The 16,220-nt window shown below is 33.9% G+C and overlaps 1 protein-coding gene across 1 annotated transcript in view; it reads left to right on the forward strand.

The window, feature by feature from the left end:
• The first annotated feature begins 12,654 nt into the window (after positions 1 to 12,654).
• LOC144444415 (vesicular glutamate transporter 1-like) overlaps positions 12,655 to 16,220 on the forward strand; it is a 51,918-nt gene continuing 48,352 nt past the window's right edge. Inside the window, exons 1-2 of the mRNA XM_078133827.1 lie at positions 12,655 to 12,951; positions 14,680 to 14,713. Of these exons, the coding sequence (XP_077989953.1) occupies positions 12,655 to 12,951; positions 14,680 to 14,713 (331 nt within the window). The remainder of the gene's footprint in view (positions 12,952 to 14,679; positions 14,714 to 16,220) is intronic.

Below are 16,220 nucleotides of genomic sequence, written 5' to 3' on the forward strand. Positions count from 1 at the left end.
CCCAAACTTGTAACCAATCAATGGTCATCAAAATCCCGCCACACGAAATTACAACAACGTCACTGTGGCGTCACCTTGCCACTTACACCACTCCATTTGTATCCAAAACAACAACAGCCTCTCTATAAAGGTTCAACATAGCCGACAAAACAACATTTTCACACAAACCACTAGAAAATATTATATTACTCTGATATAAACACACAGTCCTGCATGCATAAATTGATACACAGCCACATAGATTTGATGGAACCATCACATAGTACAAGATAGAGTTGACAAGCAAAGTGTAATTCTACATCTTGTACAATTGTTGGCATAAATTTGAATGATGCAAACAAGCCCACAGCACACACTGACACAAACATACACACAAACATCCACATTTACTCGAATCAATCTGTATGATTTAAAAAAAAGATATGTATAGTAAATAAATATTTACAGGGGGATGGAGGAAATCACACATGGTCTGTTAAATAAAACATGACCCCCCCCATTCTCCATTTCTAAAAAGTGACCCTCCCCTTTGGCCCATTTTGTAAATCATGACCCTCCCCATGACAATGGCATATTATGGCGCATTATTGGGGCCATTATTATGTACAACTTATTTGATTCGTCTCAACAACTTATTTGGCACCTCGACATCTTATTTAAATTCGTCTCAACAACTTATTTGGCTCCTCGATAACTTATTTGCCTCGACAACTTGTTTGGCTCCTCCATAACTTATTAAAGTCAACATGTATGACGTTCTCTTGTACGCAATATTTTAGCATCCCTAGCTCCCCTTCAGTAAATATGTGCTCTCTTGCGCAAACGTCACTTCGCGTCATACAAAATCTGCTGTTACGTCAAAGAGCATCATCAAAGTTTTTTTTGTAGTTTTTTGAAGAGTGACTGATGGTTTCTCACAATGTTGAAACGCGGAAGCAAATGTTATAACCAAAGTTAGTCCTGCTTGCATGCGGAGTAATCCGGGACTCGATTCTGACAATTGTCCCTCCTAGGTGTTTAGAATCAAGTCAGTAATACAGACTCGTGCACCGTCATGTAAGCAGGACTAAACCAAAGTATACGTTCTAAATATGTTGGAGACTCAGAGATCAAAACAGAGCTGTCCCAGAGGAGAGAGGACATAATGATGGCTTACCGCTTTATCTCGAGAAGGAAACAACAGAGTATCGGATACGTCACACGTGTCTAGTTTGTGGCGATTACATTTACTTTGTCACAGGTACAGAAATTTAAACTTTATCTAAATATTCAATTTATTATTCAATGTATTTGTTGTGATCTTGTCCATTATTACAATTTTCATTCCTTAGATAACAAAAGTAAATTTTTACATATTTTGTCTGCAGATGATAAACTTTCTCTTGGAAATAACTTTCTTGTTAAGGTAAAAAATATAGCAGTTGGCTAAATGATTGTATTTTATTTACTTATTTTTGTATGCTTTACCATGCTCGCTAAAGCATGATGTTACGCAATAAAGATTGATTGATTGATTGATTGAATATGACACAGGGCGAAGATGACGAATGCAGGTGGAGATGCGGGAAGGATGGCGAATGTAGATGAAGACGCAGCAAAGATGACAAATGCAAACAGAGATGCGGTGAAAATGGAGACAGTGGTGGAAGTGCGAAATTTGTGTCTGTGGATGTTAGGTATGAGAGAAAGTCCATAGCCAGGCAAGTGAAAATAATCCAAACTACCGACCCACTGACCTAACCTAACCTGAGGACAACCCAAAATGAGAAGAAAGAGAAAAAAGATGAACTGTTTGTGTATATGTAATATGTGGTCATGCGTAGTGATGGCAAAAAAGGACCGAGGCGTGAGGTAGTTGATGGCGATGATGATGAAAATAAGGGTAGTATTTGAAATGTGTAGGTTTGGGAGGGGGTTATAAGAACAACAGTCACTCACTCATTCATTTATTCATACTTAGAAAAGTAAAAGCATTTTAATTTCACAAGATTTTGATAATCATTTTCTTTGGCCTTTGTAACCATCTTGGGTTTTGTTATAGTTCCATGCCAATACTGGGTGCTAGTATACAATTCCCACATTTCTTGCAATAGTGCTATTACAGGGTGCTAGTATTCAATTCCCACGCCTTGCAATAGTGCTATTTAATAACGGGTGCTAGTATTCAATTCCCACATTTCTTGCAATAGTGCTATTTCATACTGAGTGCTAGTATTCAATTCCCACATTTCTTGCAATAGTGCTATTTAATACCGGGTGCTAGTATTCAATTCCCACTTTTCTTGCAATAGAGCTACTTAATAACGGGTGCTAGTATTCAATTCCCACATTTCTTGCAATAGTGCTACTTAATAACGGGTGCTAGTATTCAATTCCCTCATTTCTTGCAATAGTGCTATTTCATACTGAGTGCTAGTATTCAATTCCCACATTTCTTGCAATAGTGATATTTAATACTCGGTGCTAGTATTCAATTCCCACATTTCTTGCGATAGTGCTACTTAATAACGGGTGCTAATATTCAATTCCCACATTTCTTGCAATAGGGCTATTTAATGCCGGGTGCTAGTATTCAATTCCCACATTTCTTGCAATAGTGCTACTTAATAACGAGTGCTAATATTCAATTCCCACATTTCTTGCAATAGGGCTATTTAATTATGCCGGGTGCTAGTATTCAATTCCCACATGTCCTGTAATAGCCCTATTTAATACCAAGTGCTAGTATTCAATTCCCACTATTCTTGCAATAGCGCTATTTCATACTGAGTGCTAGTATTCAATTCCCACATTTCTTGCAATAGGGCTATTTAATGCCGGGTGCTAGTATTCAATTCCCACATGTCTTGTAATAGCCCTATTTAATACCAAGTGCTAGTATTCAATTCCCACATTTCTTGCAATAGTGCTATTTCATACTGAGTGCTAGTATTCAATTCCCACATTTCTTGCAATAGTGATATTTAATACTCGGTGCTAGTATTCAATTCCCACATTTCTTGCGATAGTGCTACTTAATAACGGGTGCTAATATTCAATTCCCACATTTCTTGCAATAGGGCTATTTAATGCCGGGTGCTAGTATTCAATTCCCACATTTCTTGCAATAGTGCTACTTAATAACGAGTGCTAATATTCAATTCCCACATTTCTTGCAATAGGGCTATTTAATTATGCCGGGTGCTAGTATTCAATTCCCACATGTCCTGTAATAGCCCTATTTAATACCAAGTGCTAGTATTCAATTCCCACTATTCTTGCAATAGCGCTATTTCATACTGAGTGCTAGTATTCAATTCCCACATTTCTTGCAATAGGGCTATTTAATGCCGGGTGCTAGTATTCAATTCCCACATGTCTTGTAATAGCCCTATTTAATACCAAGTGCTAGTATTCAATTCCCACTATTCTTGCAATAGCGCTATTTAATACTGGGTGCTAGTATTCAATTCCCACATTTCTTGCAATATTGCTATTTAATACCGGGTGCTAGTATTCAATTCCCACATTTCTTGCAATAGTGCTATTTCATACTGAGTGCCAGTTTTCAATTCCCACATTTCTTGCAATAGGGCTATTTAATAATGGATATTAGTATTCAATTCCCACATTTCTTGCAATAGTGCTATTAAATGCCGGGTGCTTGTATTCAATTCCCACATTGCTTGCAATAGTGCTATTTAAAACCAAGTGCTAGTATTCAATTCCCACATTTCTTGCAATAGTGCTATTTAATACCGGGTGCTAGTATTCAATTCCCACATTTCTTGCAATAGTGCTATTTAATGCCGGTTGCTAGTATTCAATTCCCGCATTGCTTGCAATAGTGCTATTTAATACCAAGTGCTAGTATTCAATTCCCACATTTCTTGCAATAGTGCTATTTAATACCGGGTGCTAGTATTCAATTCCCACATTTCTTGCAATAGTGCTATTTAATGCCGGTTGCTAGTATTCAATTCCCACATTTCTTGCAATAGTGCTATTTAATACCAAGTGCTAGTATTCAATTCCCACATTTCTTGCAATAGTGCTATTTAATAATGGGTGCTAGTATTCAATTCCCACATTTCTTGCAATAGTGCTATTTAATTCCGGGTGCTAGTATTCAATTCCCACATTTCTTGCAATAGTGCTATTTAATAATGGGTGCTAGTATTCAATTCCGACATTTCTTTCAATAATGCTATTTAATAATGGGTGCTAGTATTCAATTCCCACATTTCTTGCAATAATGCTATTTAATAATGGGTGCTAGTATTCAATTCCGACATTTCTTGCAATAGTGCTATTTAATACCGGGTGCTAGTATTCAATTCCCACATTTCTTGCAATAGTGCTATTTAATACCGGGTGCTAGTATTCAATTCCCACATTTCTTGCAATAGTGCTATTTAATAATGGATGCTAGTATTCAATTCCCACATTTCTTGCAATAGTGCTATTTAATAACGGGTGCTAGTATTCAATTCCCACATTTCTTGCAATAGGGCTATTTAATAATGGGTGCTAGTATTCAATTCCCACATTTCTTGCAATAGAGCTATTTAATAATGGGTGCTAGTATTCAATTCCCACATTTCTTGCAATAGTGCTATTTAATACCGGGTGCTAGTATTCAATTCCCACATTTCTTGCAATAGTGCTATTTAGTAATGGGTGCTAGTATTATATATATACAATGTATGTATAATTACTCTCTTCACATACCCCTACATATATACAATGTATGTATAATTACTCTCTTCACATACCCCTACATATATACAATGTATGTATAATTACTCTCTTCACATATCCCTACATATATACAATGTATGTATAATTACTCTCTTCTCATACCCCTACATATATACAATGTATGTATAATTACTCTCTTCACATACTGGTACATATATACAATGTATGTATAATTACTGTCTTCACATACCAGTACATATATGCGATGTATGTATAATTACTCTCTTCACATACCAGTACATATATACAATGTATGTATAATTACTCTCTTCACATACTGGTACATATATACAATGTATGTATAATTACTGTCTTCACATACTGGTACATATATACAATGTATGTATAATTACTCTCTTCAAATACTGCTACATATATACGATGTATGTATAATTACTGTCTTCACATACTGCTACATATATACAATGTATGTATAATTACTGTCTTCACATACCAGTACATATATACAATGTATGTATAATTACTCTCTTCACATACCAGTACATATATACAATGTATGTATAATTACTCTCTTCACATACTGGTACATATATACAATGTATGTATAATTACTCTCTTCACATACCAGTACATATATACAATGTATGTATAATTACTCTCTTCACATACCAGTACATATATACAATGTATGTATAATTACTCTCTTCACATACCGGTACATATATACAATGTATGTATAATTACTCTCTTCACATACCCCTACATATATACAATGTATGTATAATTACTCTCTTCACATACCAGTACATATATACAATGTATGTATAATTACTCTCTTCACATACCAGTACATATATACGATGTATGTATAATTACTCTCTTCACATACCGGTACATATATACAATGTATGTATATTACTCTCTTCACATACCCCTACATATATACAATGTATGTATAATTACTCTCTTCACATACCCCTACATATATACAATGTATGTATAATTACTCTCTTCACATACCCCTACATATATACAATGTATGTATAATTACTCTCTTCACATACTGGTACATATATACAATGTATGTATAATTACTCTCTTCACATACCCCTACATATATACAATGTATGTATAATTACTGTCTTCACATACTGGTACATATATACAATGTATATATAATTACTGTCTTCACATACTGGTACATATATACAATGTATGTATAATTACTGTCTTCACATACTGGTACATATATACAATGTATGTATAATTACTCTCTTCACATACTGGTACATATATACAATGTATGTATAATTACTCTCTTCAAATACCAGTACATATATACAATGTATGTATAATTACTGTCTTCACATACCAGTACATATATACAATGTATATATAATTACTGTCTTCACATACTGGTACATATATACAATGTATGTATAATTACTCTCGTCACATACCCTTACATATATACAATGTATGTATAATTACTGTCTTCACATACCAGTACATATATACAATGTATGTATAATTACTGTCTTCACATACCGGTACATATATACAATGTATGTATAATTACTCTCTTCACATACTGGTACAAATAGGCCACCTATCAATATATAGTAACACCTTGGAAGGTACTGGAAATTATGTGAAATAAGAATTGAATTATTTCATGACACAGTGAGAGATGATATATCAGATTGAGTAGTATGTAATTTATATATTTAGGTAACTTAAGTATATTAAGTATATAAATACACCACTTTTCATGATAAAAGTTTACTTTTTATTTTAAAATGCTACTTTTGATTGGGGCAACAAAACAGTGTACCTATGTTAATAGAGGCATTTTCAGACTGAAACAACATACTCAAGTTCTCCTGAGATGGTGAAAGTATAAAAGTATTTTGGTAAGTATTATCTCTCAAATCATAACAAAGTGGACATAGCAAGCAGTTACTGAAATGAAATTAGTGTCACACAAATAACAAAGTGGACATAGCAAGCAGTTACCCAAATGAAATTAGTGTCACACAAATAACAAAGTGGACATAGCAAGCAGTTACCCAAATGAAATTAGTGTCACACAAATAACAAAGTGGACATATAGCAAGCAGTTACCCAAATGAAATTAGTGTCACACAAATAACACATTCTTTCTAATGTTTATTTTCATATGCAAGTATTAGTTTCTAAAGTTCTGACTAGCTTTCTCCCTTTTAGCAGATTGTCAGCAGGTCACTAAATTATATTCAGTTGACTCCTGTCATGTGATGTGTAAGTTACATATTATCTGTAATAGATTAGTGGAGTTATGATTTTGTAATGGTTATAAATTGACCAGCTTTGAATCTGTTAGTTGTTTTTCATTGTCTTGGAAGTTGTAATCTTTTTTCTGAGAATTGTTCCTATGTCTTATGAGCTAAGGGAGTTTGATGTTGTAATCTAGTATACCTGCTGTGTTTATTTGGGAAATTTGCATTTAATTATATTTATTGTATTTTTGCTAATTTTGGAACCCTGCATGGTAACAGAGGTATAAATCTGGTCAAAACTTACATATAGGTTTCCATACCTTGTACCATAATTTGGGATAGAATATAAAGCCAAGTGAAATAACAAAATTACAAAATATACTGGTAGGGAAACCAAAGTACCACAGTCTGTGAACAGACACAATTTAAATGGGAAATTAATGTAAATAGGTGCTGTGTAAAGCTGTGTCACTGAACACCCCTGTAACAACAATGGAATAAACTAATTATTATCCTATCAACACATATAATATGTTAATTAGTCATTTACTGTTGTGTGATAATGGGGTATTACAGAAATTGTCATTCTACTGTTCACTGACGTCATGAATGTATTTCATTTATAGTGTACATACATGAAGCTAAGATTAGCCAATGGATGTCACAGTTCAGATTTCTCATACATAATGTATGAGATGAAGAAATCAGTGGCCTAGCAAGACTGACTTGTAAGATGTGTGTGAATTGCTTAGAGATCTAAGAAGAGGTAGGTATGTATTTAATTGTCAAATGACAGTGTGTATCTATTTATATATTGCATTCATTACTAGTATCAGCTTAATAACACTATAAGACACATTAAGTGTGTGATATAGGGACAATTCAAAACAATATGTTAGCTATCTACTCATATAATGTATTTACACTAAACCTTACAAGACTGCCATAAATGCAGTAGCCATTGATTGAATATCAAATCTATAGAGCTGAAATCATTGAATCGTAAACTGAAATGTCAATTAAGACATTTAGTAAGGATTGAATATAATATCACAGTCACATGAAATAATTGTCAAAGTGAACACTGACTATACCCACTTATGCTGACAATGATGTGCGGCACTGATAATGCTGATGAGATGTGTCTGAAAATGTAGGATTTTTCTCAGCAATAGTAACAATATGTTCTTGTACCATGACCAAGGGAGTAACATTTTGCCTGTTCAGGTTAACATGTAGGCTTTGTCAAGTTGTGTCTGTTTGTTGGCTTTACCAATAAGGAGCTAGCCTAGCAGTATATAAAGCCAGCAAACAGACAATAAGGAGCTAGCCTAGCAGTATATAAAGCCAGCAAACAGACAATAAGGAGCTAGCCTAGCAGTATATAAAGCCAGCAAACAGACAATAAGGAGCTAGCCTAGCAGTATATAAAGCCAGCAAACAGACAATAAGGAGCTAGCCTAGCAGTAAAGCCAGCAAACAGACATTTTGACAAAGACTGTTGACCTCAACAGGCAAAATGTTTACTCATAAGTAATGAGAACCTTGGCCGTGGTACAAGACTGTATTATTACTATGTTGTACCGACCTGATGAATGTGTTTAAGTATATTTTAAAAAATATTGGTGACTTCATGAGTATAACAATATTATTATCTTCCAAGTCTCATTGATAACATATTGGGGCTATGTTGTCTAGGCAATGGTAGAATGGAATTGATAACATATTGGGGCTATGTTGTCTAGGCAATGGTAGAATGGAGTTGTATATATTACAGTCTTCTTAGTTCCTTTCATCATACTTTAATATCAATATGTTTCTAAATAGAAATATAATTTTTGGCATATATCATGGGATCATGTGCAGTTCTTTCACCTTGGGACTGAATAGACAATGTTATTTACCTTAGTCTAGATGTAATTTTATAGATCTTAACAGAAAATGAATTGCATGTTTATATATAGTTATTAATTGCTATTGCACTATAATGATTGATATAGCTGATTACATTGCTATTGCTGAGAAATTTAGGTAAATGCTTTATGCACAGACTTTCACTCAAGGACACATACATACACACACGTTTTGTTCTTTATATTAATTTGTCAGTGATTTAATGTTGGTATGTCGATCCATGTCATGACAACAGAGTAAGACAGTTATTTCATCTCAACCTTTATTATAGTAGTGGTATATTTTAGTAAGTGTATATTAGTATAATCTTTGCAATGTCAATAATGTAAGTGATAGAAGCTAATATGGCATATTATATTAGAGGACAAATTAACATAGCCTGCAATCCATGTTTAAAATCCTGATCCACATGGATTGCAGGCAGGCATTCAAATTCACTGATGGTACATAATGACATCTTTGTATTAACTCACTCAGACAACTCAGTTCAAACACAACAGAAACAATGATAGAGGTAGAGATGCCCACTTGGGATGTACAATAAGACAAGATGTCATGACGTGGATTAGTAAATAATTGAAGCCTGGTGATGAAAACAATTGATATAATATAGCTATTGTGTAATGTAGGAAATGTACACTGTATCTATGTATTATGCTGGGCCTCACCAACATAATGCTCTTTGCCTAAGATTCTTGCAAAGCTATGTAAATGTAAATCTGAATAGAATACAATTGAAGTACTGCAGGTGACTCACCCGAACCTCCTCAAAATAATGCTATACATTTTAATTCTAGGTGCAAGCATTTAAAAGTATAATGTGAAATAACCATGGTAACCAACTTATTGGCAATAGAGCAGTGCTTGATGGCATCGTAAACGATATGTAATAATCATAAGACCTACTGTGAACGTTACACATTCAGAACTGCATGCTAATAACTGTCATGAAAGCTGAGTTTTTCTAAATTACAGGATGGCGGCGGGGCCACAATTACTGGAGAAATAAGAAAGAACACACACTTGCACACACACACACAGATGTCACAGGTTTAACTTGAACTGGTCTTGGTCTAATTTCCCTCTAAATAAACAGATGCAACACTTTGTACAGTGTTTGTTCAAACTATGAGTACACTTGAAAATTACTGATCACTGGTTGTGGCAAATAAAACTATACCTACATTATGTTTGATGTAAAGATTCTTTTGTCTTGTATTGAACTGTAGACTTGGGACACACTGTGGATATACTGCAACACACACAAATAGTAGACGAAGCTGCTCACTAACAAAATATTCAATTCCACATAATGTATTATTCACAGTCCCGGCAAAACGTTGAGTTTCCAAGCAATACAGAGTTTGGCACTTCCCCATACAGGAATCCAACAGCATACGTAACAGCAATGTTGTAGGTTTATCACAGATCAAATTCTGAAGATCAGTTCCCAGAACTGTCAAATATTATCCCTTTTATACTATTTATAAATTTCTCAGTTGCCACACATGATTGGATGATCCTAATTGCCATCAGGTGTCCTTCATAGTATATGCAAATTCAGTCAAGTTGTTTACTTTCCAGCTATCTTTTGAAACATATCCAAATTTACTACTTAACTGCATCACAGACATATTGTAGTGTTTACTAATTTCTTTTAAATCATGTTTACAAGTAATATTGAAGAAAAGAAAGTATACACAAACATTATTTTTGGTGCTTATGTACATAGTTAGCCCCTAACAACTATGCCAACAGGGGCTAGTACGTTAATTGGGTCCAATGTATCCGTTCATCTGTCTGTCCATCATCTGCATGTGGCTCTATCTCATATACGCATGGGCTAATTTCAACCAAACTTTTTAGCAAACAAAAAATACTATCTTGTGCATATGCATGTCATTTCATTCCTGATGTTTGTGATAATGTCCATTTTGCCGTAAACATCTGAAATGTAGTAGGTAGAGATTTTATATTTGTGTCTACACCAATGTTATCAATGACAAGCTTTCTAATGACACCTTGATCTTTGACCTTGACCCACATAACTCAGACATCTTCGATGAACAAGGTTCAGTAGTGCTATAGGCATGGTGAAATGTGTGTGTGTGTGTGTGTGTGTGTGTGTGTGTGAATGTGTGTGTTTAAAGTCAAAAACTGCCAGACTAATTGCCTTGGTATTTGGTGGGGACATTACTAAGGGTGTGTAGATGGGAAACTATTCAAATGAAAATGGTCGCATCAGAGATTGTGTTTTGGGTAAAAAATGTGATTTTTGGTCAAAAAATTTAAACTGGGGATGTTCTTTGGGGTGTGTAAAATAAGATTTGTTCATGACAGGATGATTCCATCAGTATTATGCAAATTAAGGCTAAAAATGTGTCTTCTTGGTCAAAAATATTTGATTCCAAAACTACTCAGCAAATTGGGCTGACATTTAATGGGGATGCATCTGGGGATGTATGGATGAAGAAATATTAAGCATATAATGATCTCTTCAGTGATATGCAAATTAGGTGTAAAAGTGTGAATTTTGGTCAAAAACATTTTGTATCTCTAAAAGTACTTGGTCAATGAGACTGAAACTTGGTGAGATGTTTCTAGAAGTATTATTCTGCAGACTTTCTTCAAAACATTTTGAAAAAAATTGGCCCTAGCAAGCATGACCACACCCTTAGCAACAACCAAATTGCAGTTTATTTTGGTTAAATAAGAACATCATAGGCAAGTAAGTAAACATTCAAAAAATGTATGCAAATATCCCTAGCAACCATGACCTCACCCATAGCAAGTCAAATGGTGGTGTGTATTTCACAAATATAACAGGGATTCTTAGACAATTGCAAACATTCAAAAATTGTATGCAACTATGCCTAGCAACAAGACCATGCTCATGGCAACAGCCAAATGATCACAGATATTGTGAAGATAACAGAGATTAAGAGACAAGTGAATAACCATTCAAAAAATGTATGTAAATGTGCCTAACAACAGGACCACACCCATAGCAACAGCAAAATAATCACGTATATTGCAAAGATAACAGGGATTAATACACAAATGAATAAACATTCAAAAAATGTATGCAAATGTACATAGCAACAGGGGCACGCCCATAGCAACAGCCAATAGGTAACGTATATTGCAAAGATGACATCAGGGATTCATTGACAAGTTAATTAACGAGCAGTCAAAAAATGCTTGCAAATATGTCTAGCAACATGACCACCACCATAGCAAAAGTCAAATGATCATGTATATTGCAAAGATAACAACAGGGTTGGATAGACAACTGGATATTCATTCAGCAAATGAACACCTATACCTAGCATGGGTCATTCTTGCAAACCTGAGTTATTATTTCTACCACTACATTTCGAAATAAACGTGAGAGGCTCATTAAGAACATTGCCGTAAAGCAGCCCATGGTTTGCGACGATGGCATTGGGTCAGCATGTCAGTAAACATTTTTAAAAACTGTACAGTTATGTTATACAATGCCATTGGTGCTATTTTTAATATTATTGGGTCAATTGCATTATTAATGAAATTTACAAATTAAGTGATATACCATGTAATATTGTCAGCTCAGAATTTGCCACACTGATAATGTGTGGAGGAAGACATTCAGTTTACATCTGATGACTGTATAATTCATTGTTTAATGTTATTGTAGAAAACTTACAAAAATGTCAAAAATTCACAACAAAATTCTGTGCTCTAAAACTGTTCCTGTTTTATGTCAGTATTTTACAGGCATTTAATTTACATATCAGAGAGAATGGATAAACCAGCAGAAGAGAGTGATAAAAAAGTAGCAAGTGCAAGTACTCCAATGCAAGAGATATACAGTGAAAGAAGCTCTATTCGTAGTGCCTATAGCCATGAATTTGAAGAGAGGAAAGCTGTCACAGGAATGGAGAACTGTTTCCAGAAAATTCCCAAAAGATATATCCTGGCTGTCATGGGATTCCTGGGCTTTTGCAATGTTTATGCTTTACGAGTCAATTTAAGTATTGCTATTGTCGCTATGACAACAAATCAAACTGTCACTAAAGGAAATGAAACCGTAGTTGAGGTATGTTACATTAATGTTCTTAAGATTTTCTCAAAAACATATTGATATAACTAATAAATAGATTCACACATTTACTCTACAATCAGAAAAACAACAAAGGGAGTTTAATGCTTGTCATGTGTACTTTAATTACCACAGTTCATAAGAGGATGCCTGTTAAAATGTCCATGGAACTTACTTTGGTAATTTGCACCATTTATACTCACTCATAACAACAATCAACACTGTTGAGATATGGTACTGTAATTTCTACATGCTATTAATGAGACAACACAGTACACTTTATAATGCTAAGAGACAGCACATTGGATTTGGAACATCAAAATAAAACAAACATATAAACCTTGAAAACAAGTAACCAGATTTAAACTGAGTGCCTCCTGTAAGGGAATCACTAATTATGCAAATAACTCATTAAACGAAAAAACTATCTATGGTAACAGGCTTTGTTTTTGGACAAGTGTGCTTTCTTAGGTTAATGTATGTGCCAAATTATACGGAATTTGAAGAGTGTATATGATACAGCTTAATTACTGAATATCTTTCATTATTTAAATACTCATTAAAGGTAAAAGTTGTAGGAACAAACTTGATAATAGGAAAGGTGTGTATTATTATGGTTGATATATGTACTGAATGGTATTGAAATTGAAGTATGCAGTCGTAAAGATATAGCCTAATTACCAAGAATCATTAATTATGCAAATTATTCCTTAACACTGTAAGGTACATCAACAAACTTGATAGGACATATGTGTTTTCTTATGGTTAACATATGTACTAAATTATATTGAATTTGAAGTATGCATTCTTAAGATATAGCCTAATTACAAAAAAGGTAAAAATGATATCCTTCCTTTTATCCCATTTTCCTGCTTGAACTTCATAAATCATTTAAAAATAATAGGTCCTTGCTTTCGTTTCAACTGCAAATAACCCTGGAGATATAAGGGCATCGTCCGCTGCATGACCTTTTGACTGAACATCATTAAAGCTGTTGACAAGTTGACAGAGAGTGGCATGGGGAAATAGCCAATCATGGGATGTGATGCACATATCTTACCCTTCCCTGTAAGACAATGGCTATTAGCATTTTTGACCTTTTATTAGAAGTGCTGTGAATATATAATGACCAACACAGAAGTAAATTTCAAAGTGCGTGATCTCGAGGTTATTATCTCAAAGCTGGATCCTGGAGTCACTGAATAGGTGGACATTCTCATTCAAAACATAATATTTTCAGTAAAATTTTGTAATTTTTTGTGTGAGAACTGATTTCAAAGATACATAGTAAAATAAAGGTAGGAATGCAGACATCACGAACCATTTTTGAACAAGGCCCTCACTGTGGCTTCAGTCATCAGATTTATTAGGGCCTTTTATGGAAAATGTGTGTTAATCCTGTGATGCTGTGCTCTAGAATGAACATTGAATGTACAGAGACTACATTCAAGTGTCTACCTCCATATTGCCAGGTTTAAACTTGTTTTTGAGACATTGACCTTTGGCCTTGACTCTGATCTTAAGGTTCATTTATCAAAATTTAGCAATTTTCTAAACTTTGTAGTATTTATTTGTTGTCACCAATTTCTTTTAAATCATGTCTCCATTCAGTCACATAAAAGTAAGGCATGGGGGGGGGGGTGTGTTTTCTACAAAAACTTGTTGTAAAAAAGCTTTGTTTGATACAATAACTTCAAGTTTATGTATTGTATGTTTTGTATACAGCAAGCAGAGTTCCACTGGGATTCCAAGCTACAAGGTAAGAAATTATTTGTTTACAGTTCATTATTCAAACAATTATTTATAAAAATAATTTATTCAAACAATTCTTTATAAAAATAATTTATTCAAACAATTCTTTATAAAAATAATTTATTCACACAATTCTTTATAAAAATAATTTATTCAAACAATTCTTTATAAAAATAATTTATTCAAACAATTCTTTATAAAAATAATTTATTCAAACAATTCTTTATAAAAATAAATGTAATAAATTCCTCAACCTTTCTGAAACTTTGTTTTCCCCCAGCGATCATGTAAACAGTCTTTGCAGAATTAATGGTCAATTTGTTCGCATCACACTACTGAATCACCTTCAAATTCTGAGTTAATGTCATTAAGAGAAAGTGTGTTTGATTTGCGGATGTAGAGTGAAACAAGTTAGAATCATCAGCATATAGCCTGAAATTGAAGTTTGTGATATCATTTATATAAATTAAGAAAAGAGTTGGGCCAAGTATCGACCCTTGAGGTACACCACATGATCAGATATATTGCAAAGATAACAGGGATTAATAGGTAATTAAATGAACTTTCCAAAAATGTATGTAAACTTGCCTAGCAACAAGTCCACACCCATAGCAACAGCCAATTGGTGGTGTATTCCACAAAGATGACCATGGGGATGAATAGACAAATGAATAAAACATTCAAAAAATGTATGTAATTTGCCTAGCAACAAGACCACGCCCATAACAATAGCCAAATGATCACACATATTTTGCAAAGATAACAACACAGATTTATAGACAAATGAATAAACATTCAAGAAATGTATGCAAATGTGACTAGCAACAAGACCACATCCCTTAGCAACAGCCAAGTGATCACATATATTGCAAAGATAACAGGGATTATAGACAAATGAATAAACATTCAAAAAATGTATGCAAATGTGCCTAGTAACAAGACCACTCCCACAGCAACAGCCAAGTGATCACATATATTGCAAAGATAACAGGGATAATTAAACAAATGAACAAATATTCAATAATGTATGAATAGTCATTCAGCAAATGAACACCTATACCTAGCATGGATCAGCATATGGGTAAACATTTCAAAAACTGTACAGTCGTGCTACAATGCCATTGGTGCTATTTTTTGTATAAAGGCAATACACTGGCGACCTTCAGGGGATTTGGGAATTGAGCAGTGGAGAAGGACAGATTAATGATGTGACATAATGGAGTACAGATGTAAATACTTGCTTCCTTAATATGTTTGGAGGGAATTTCATCCCAACCTGTGGCTTTACGGACATCTAAATTCACAATTAAGTTTAAGATCTCATTCTCGGTCACTGGCTGAAAAAAGAATGAGTTTTTGAAATTATTACTCAGATAATTTTGAAATGTTAAATTGTCACAAGAGGGTAATTTAGCGGCTAGATTTTCCTCAACATGAACAAAAAAAGTATTAAAATCTTCCACAAAGTCACTAAGATTTGTATGAATATTATTGGAATCATTACTGACAACTTC

The sequence above is a fragment of the Glandiceps talaboti genome, chromosome 13, assembly GCF_964340395.1.
Source record: "Glandiceps talaboti chromosome 13, keGlaTala1.1, whole genome shotgun sequence".
Classification (NCBI taxonomy): Eukaryota; Metazoa; Hemichordata; class Enteropneusta; family Spengelidae; genus Glandiceps; species Glandiceps talaboti.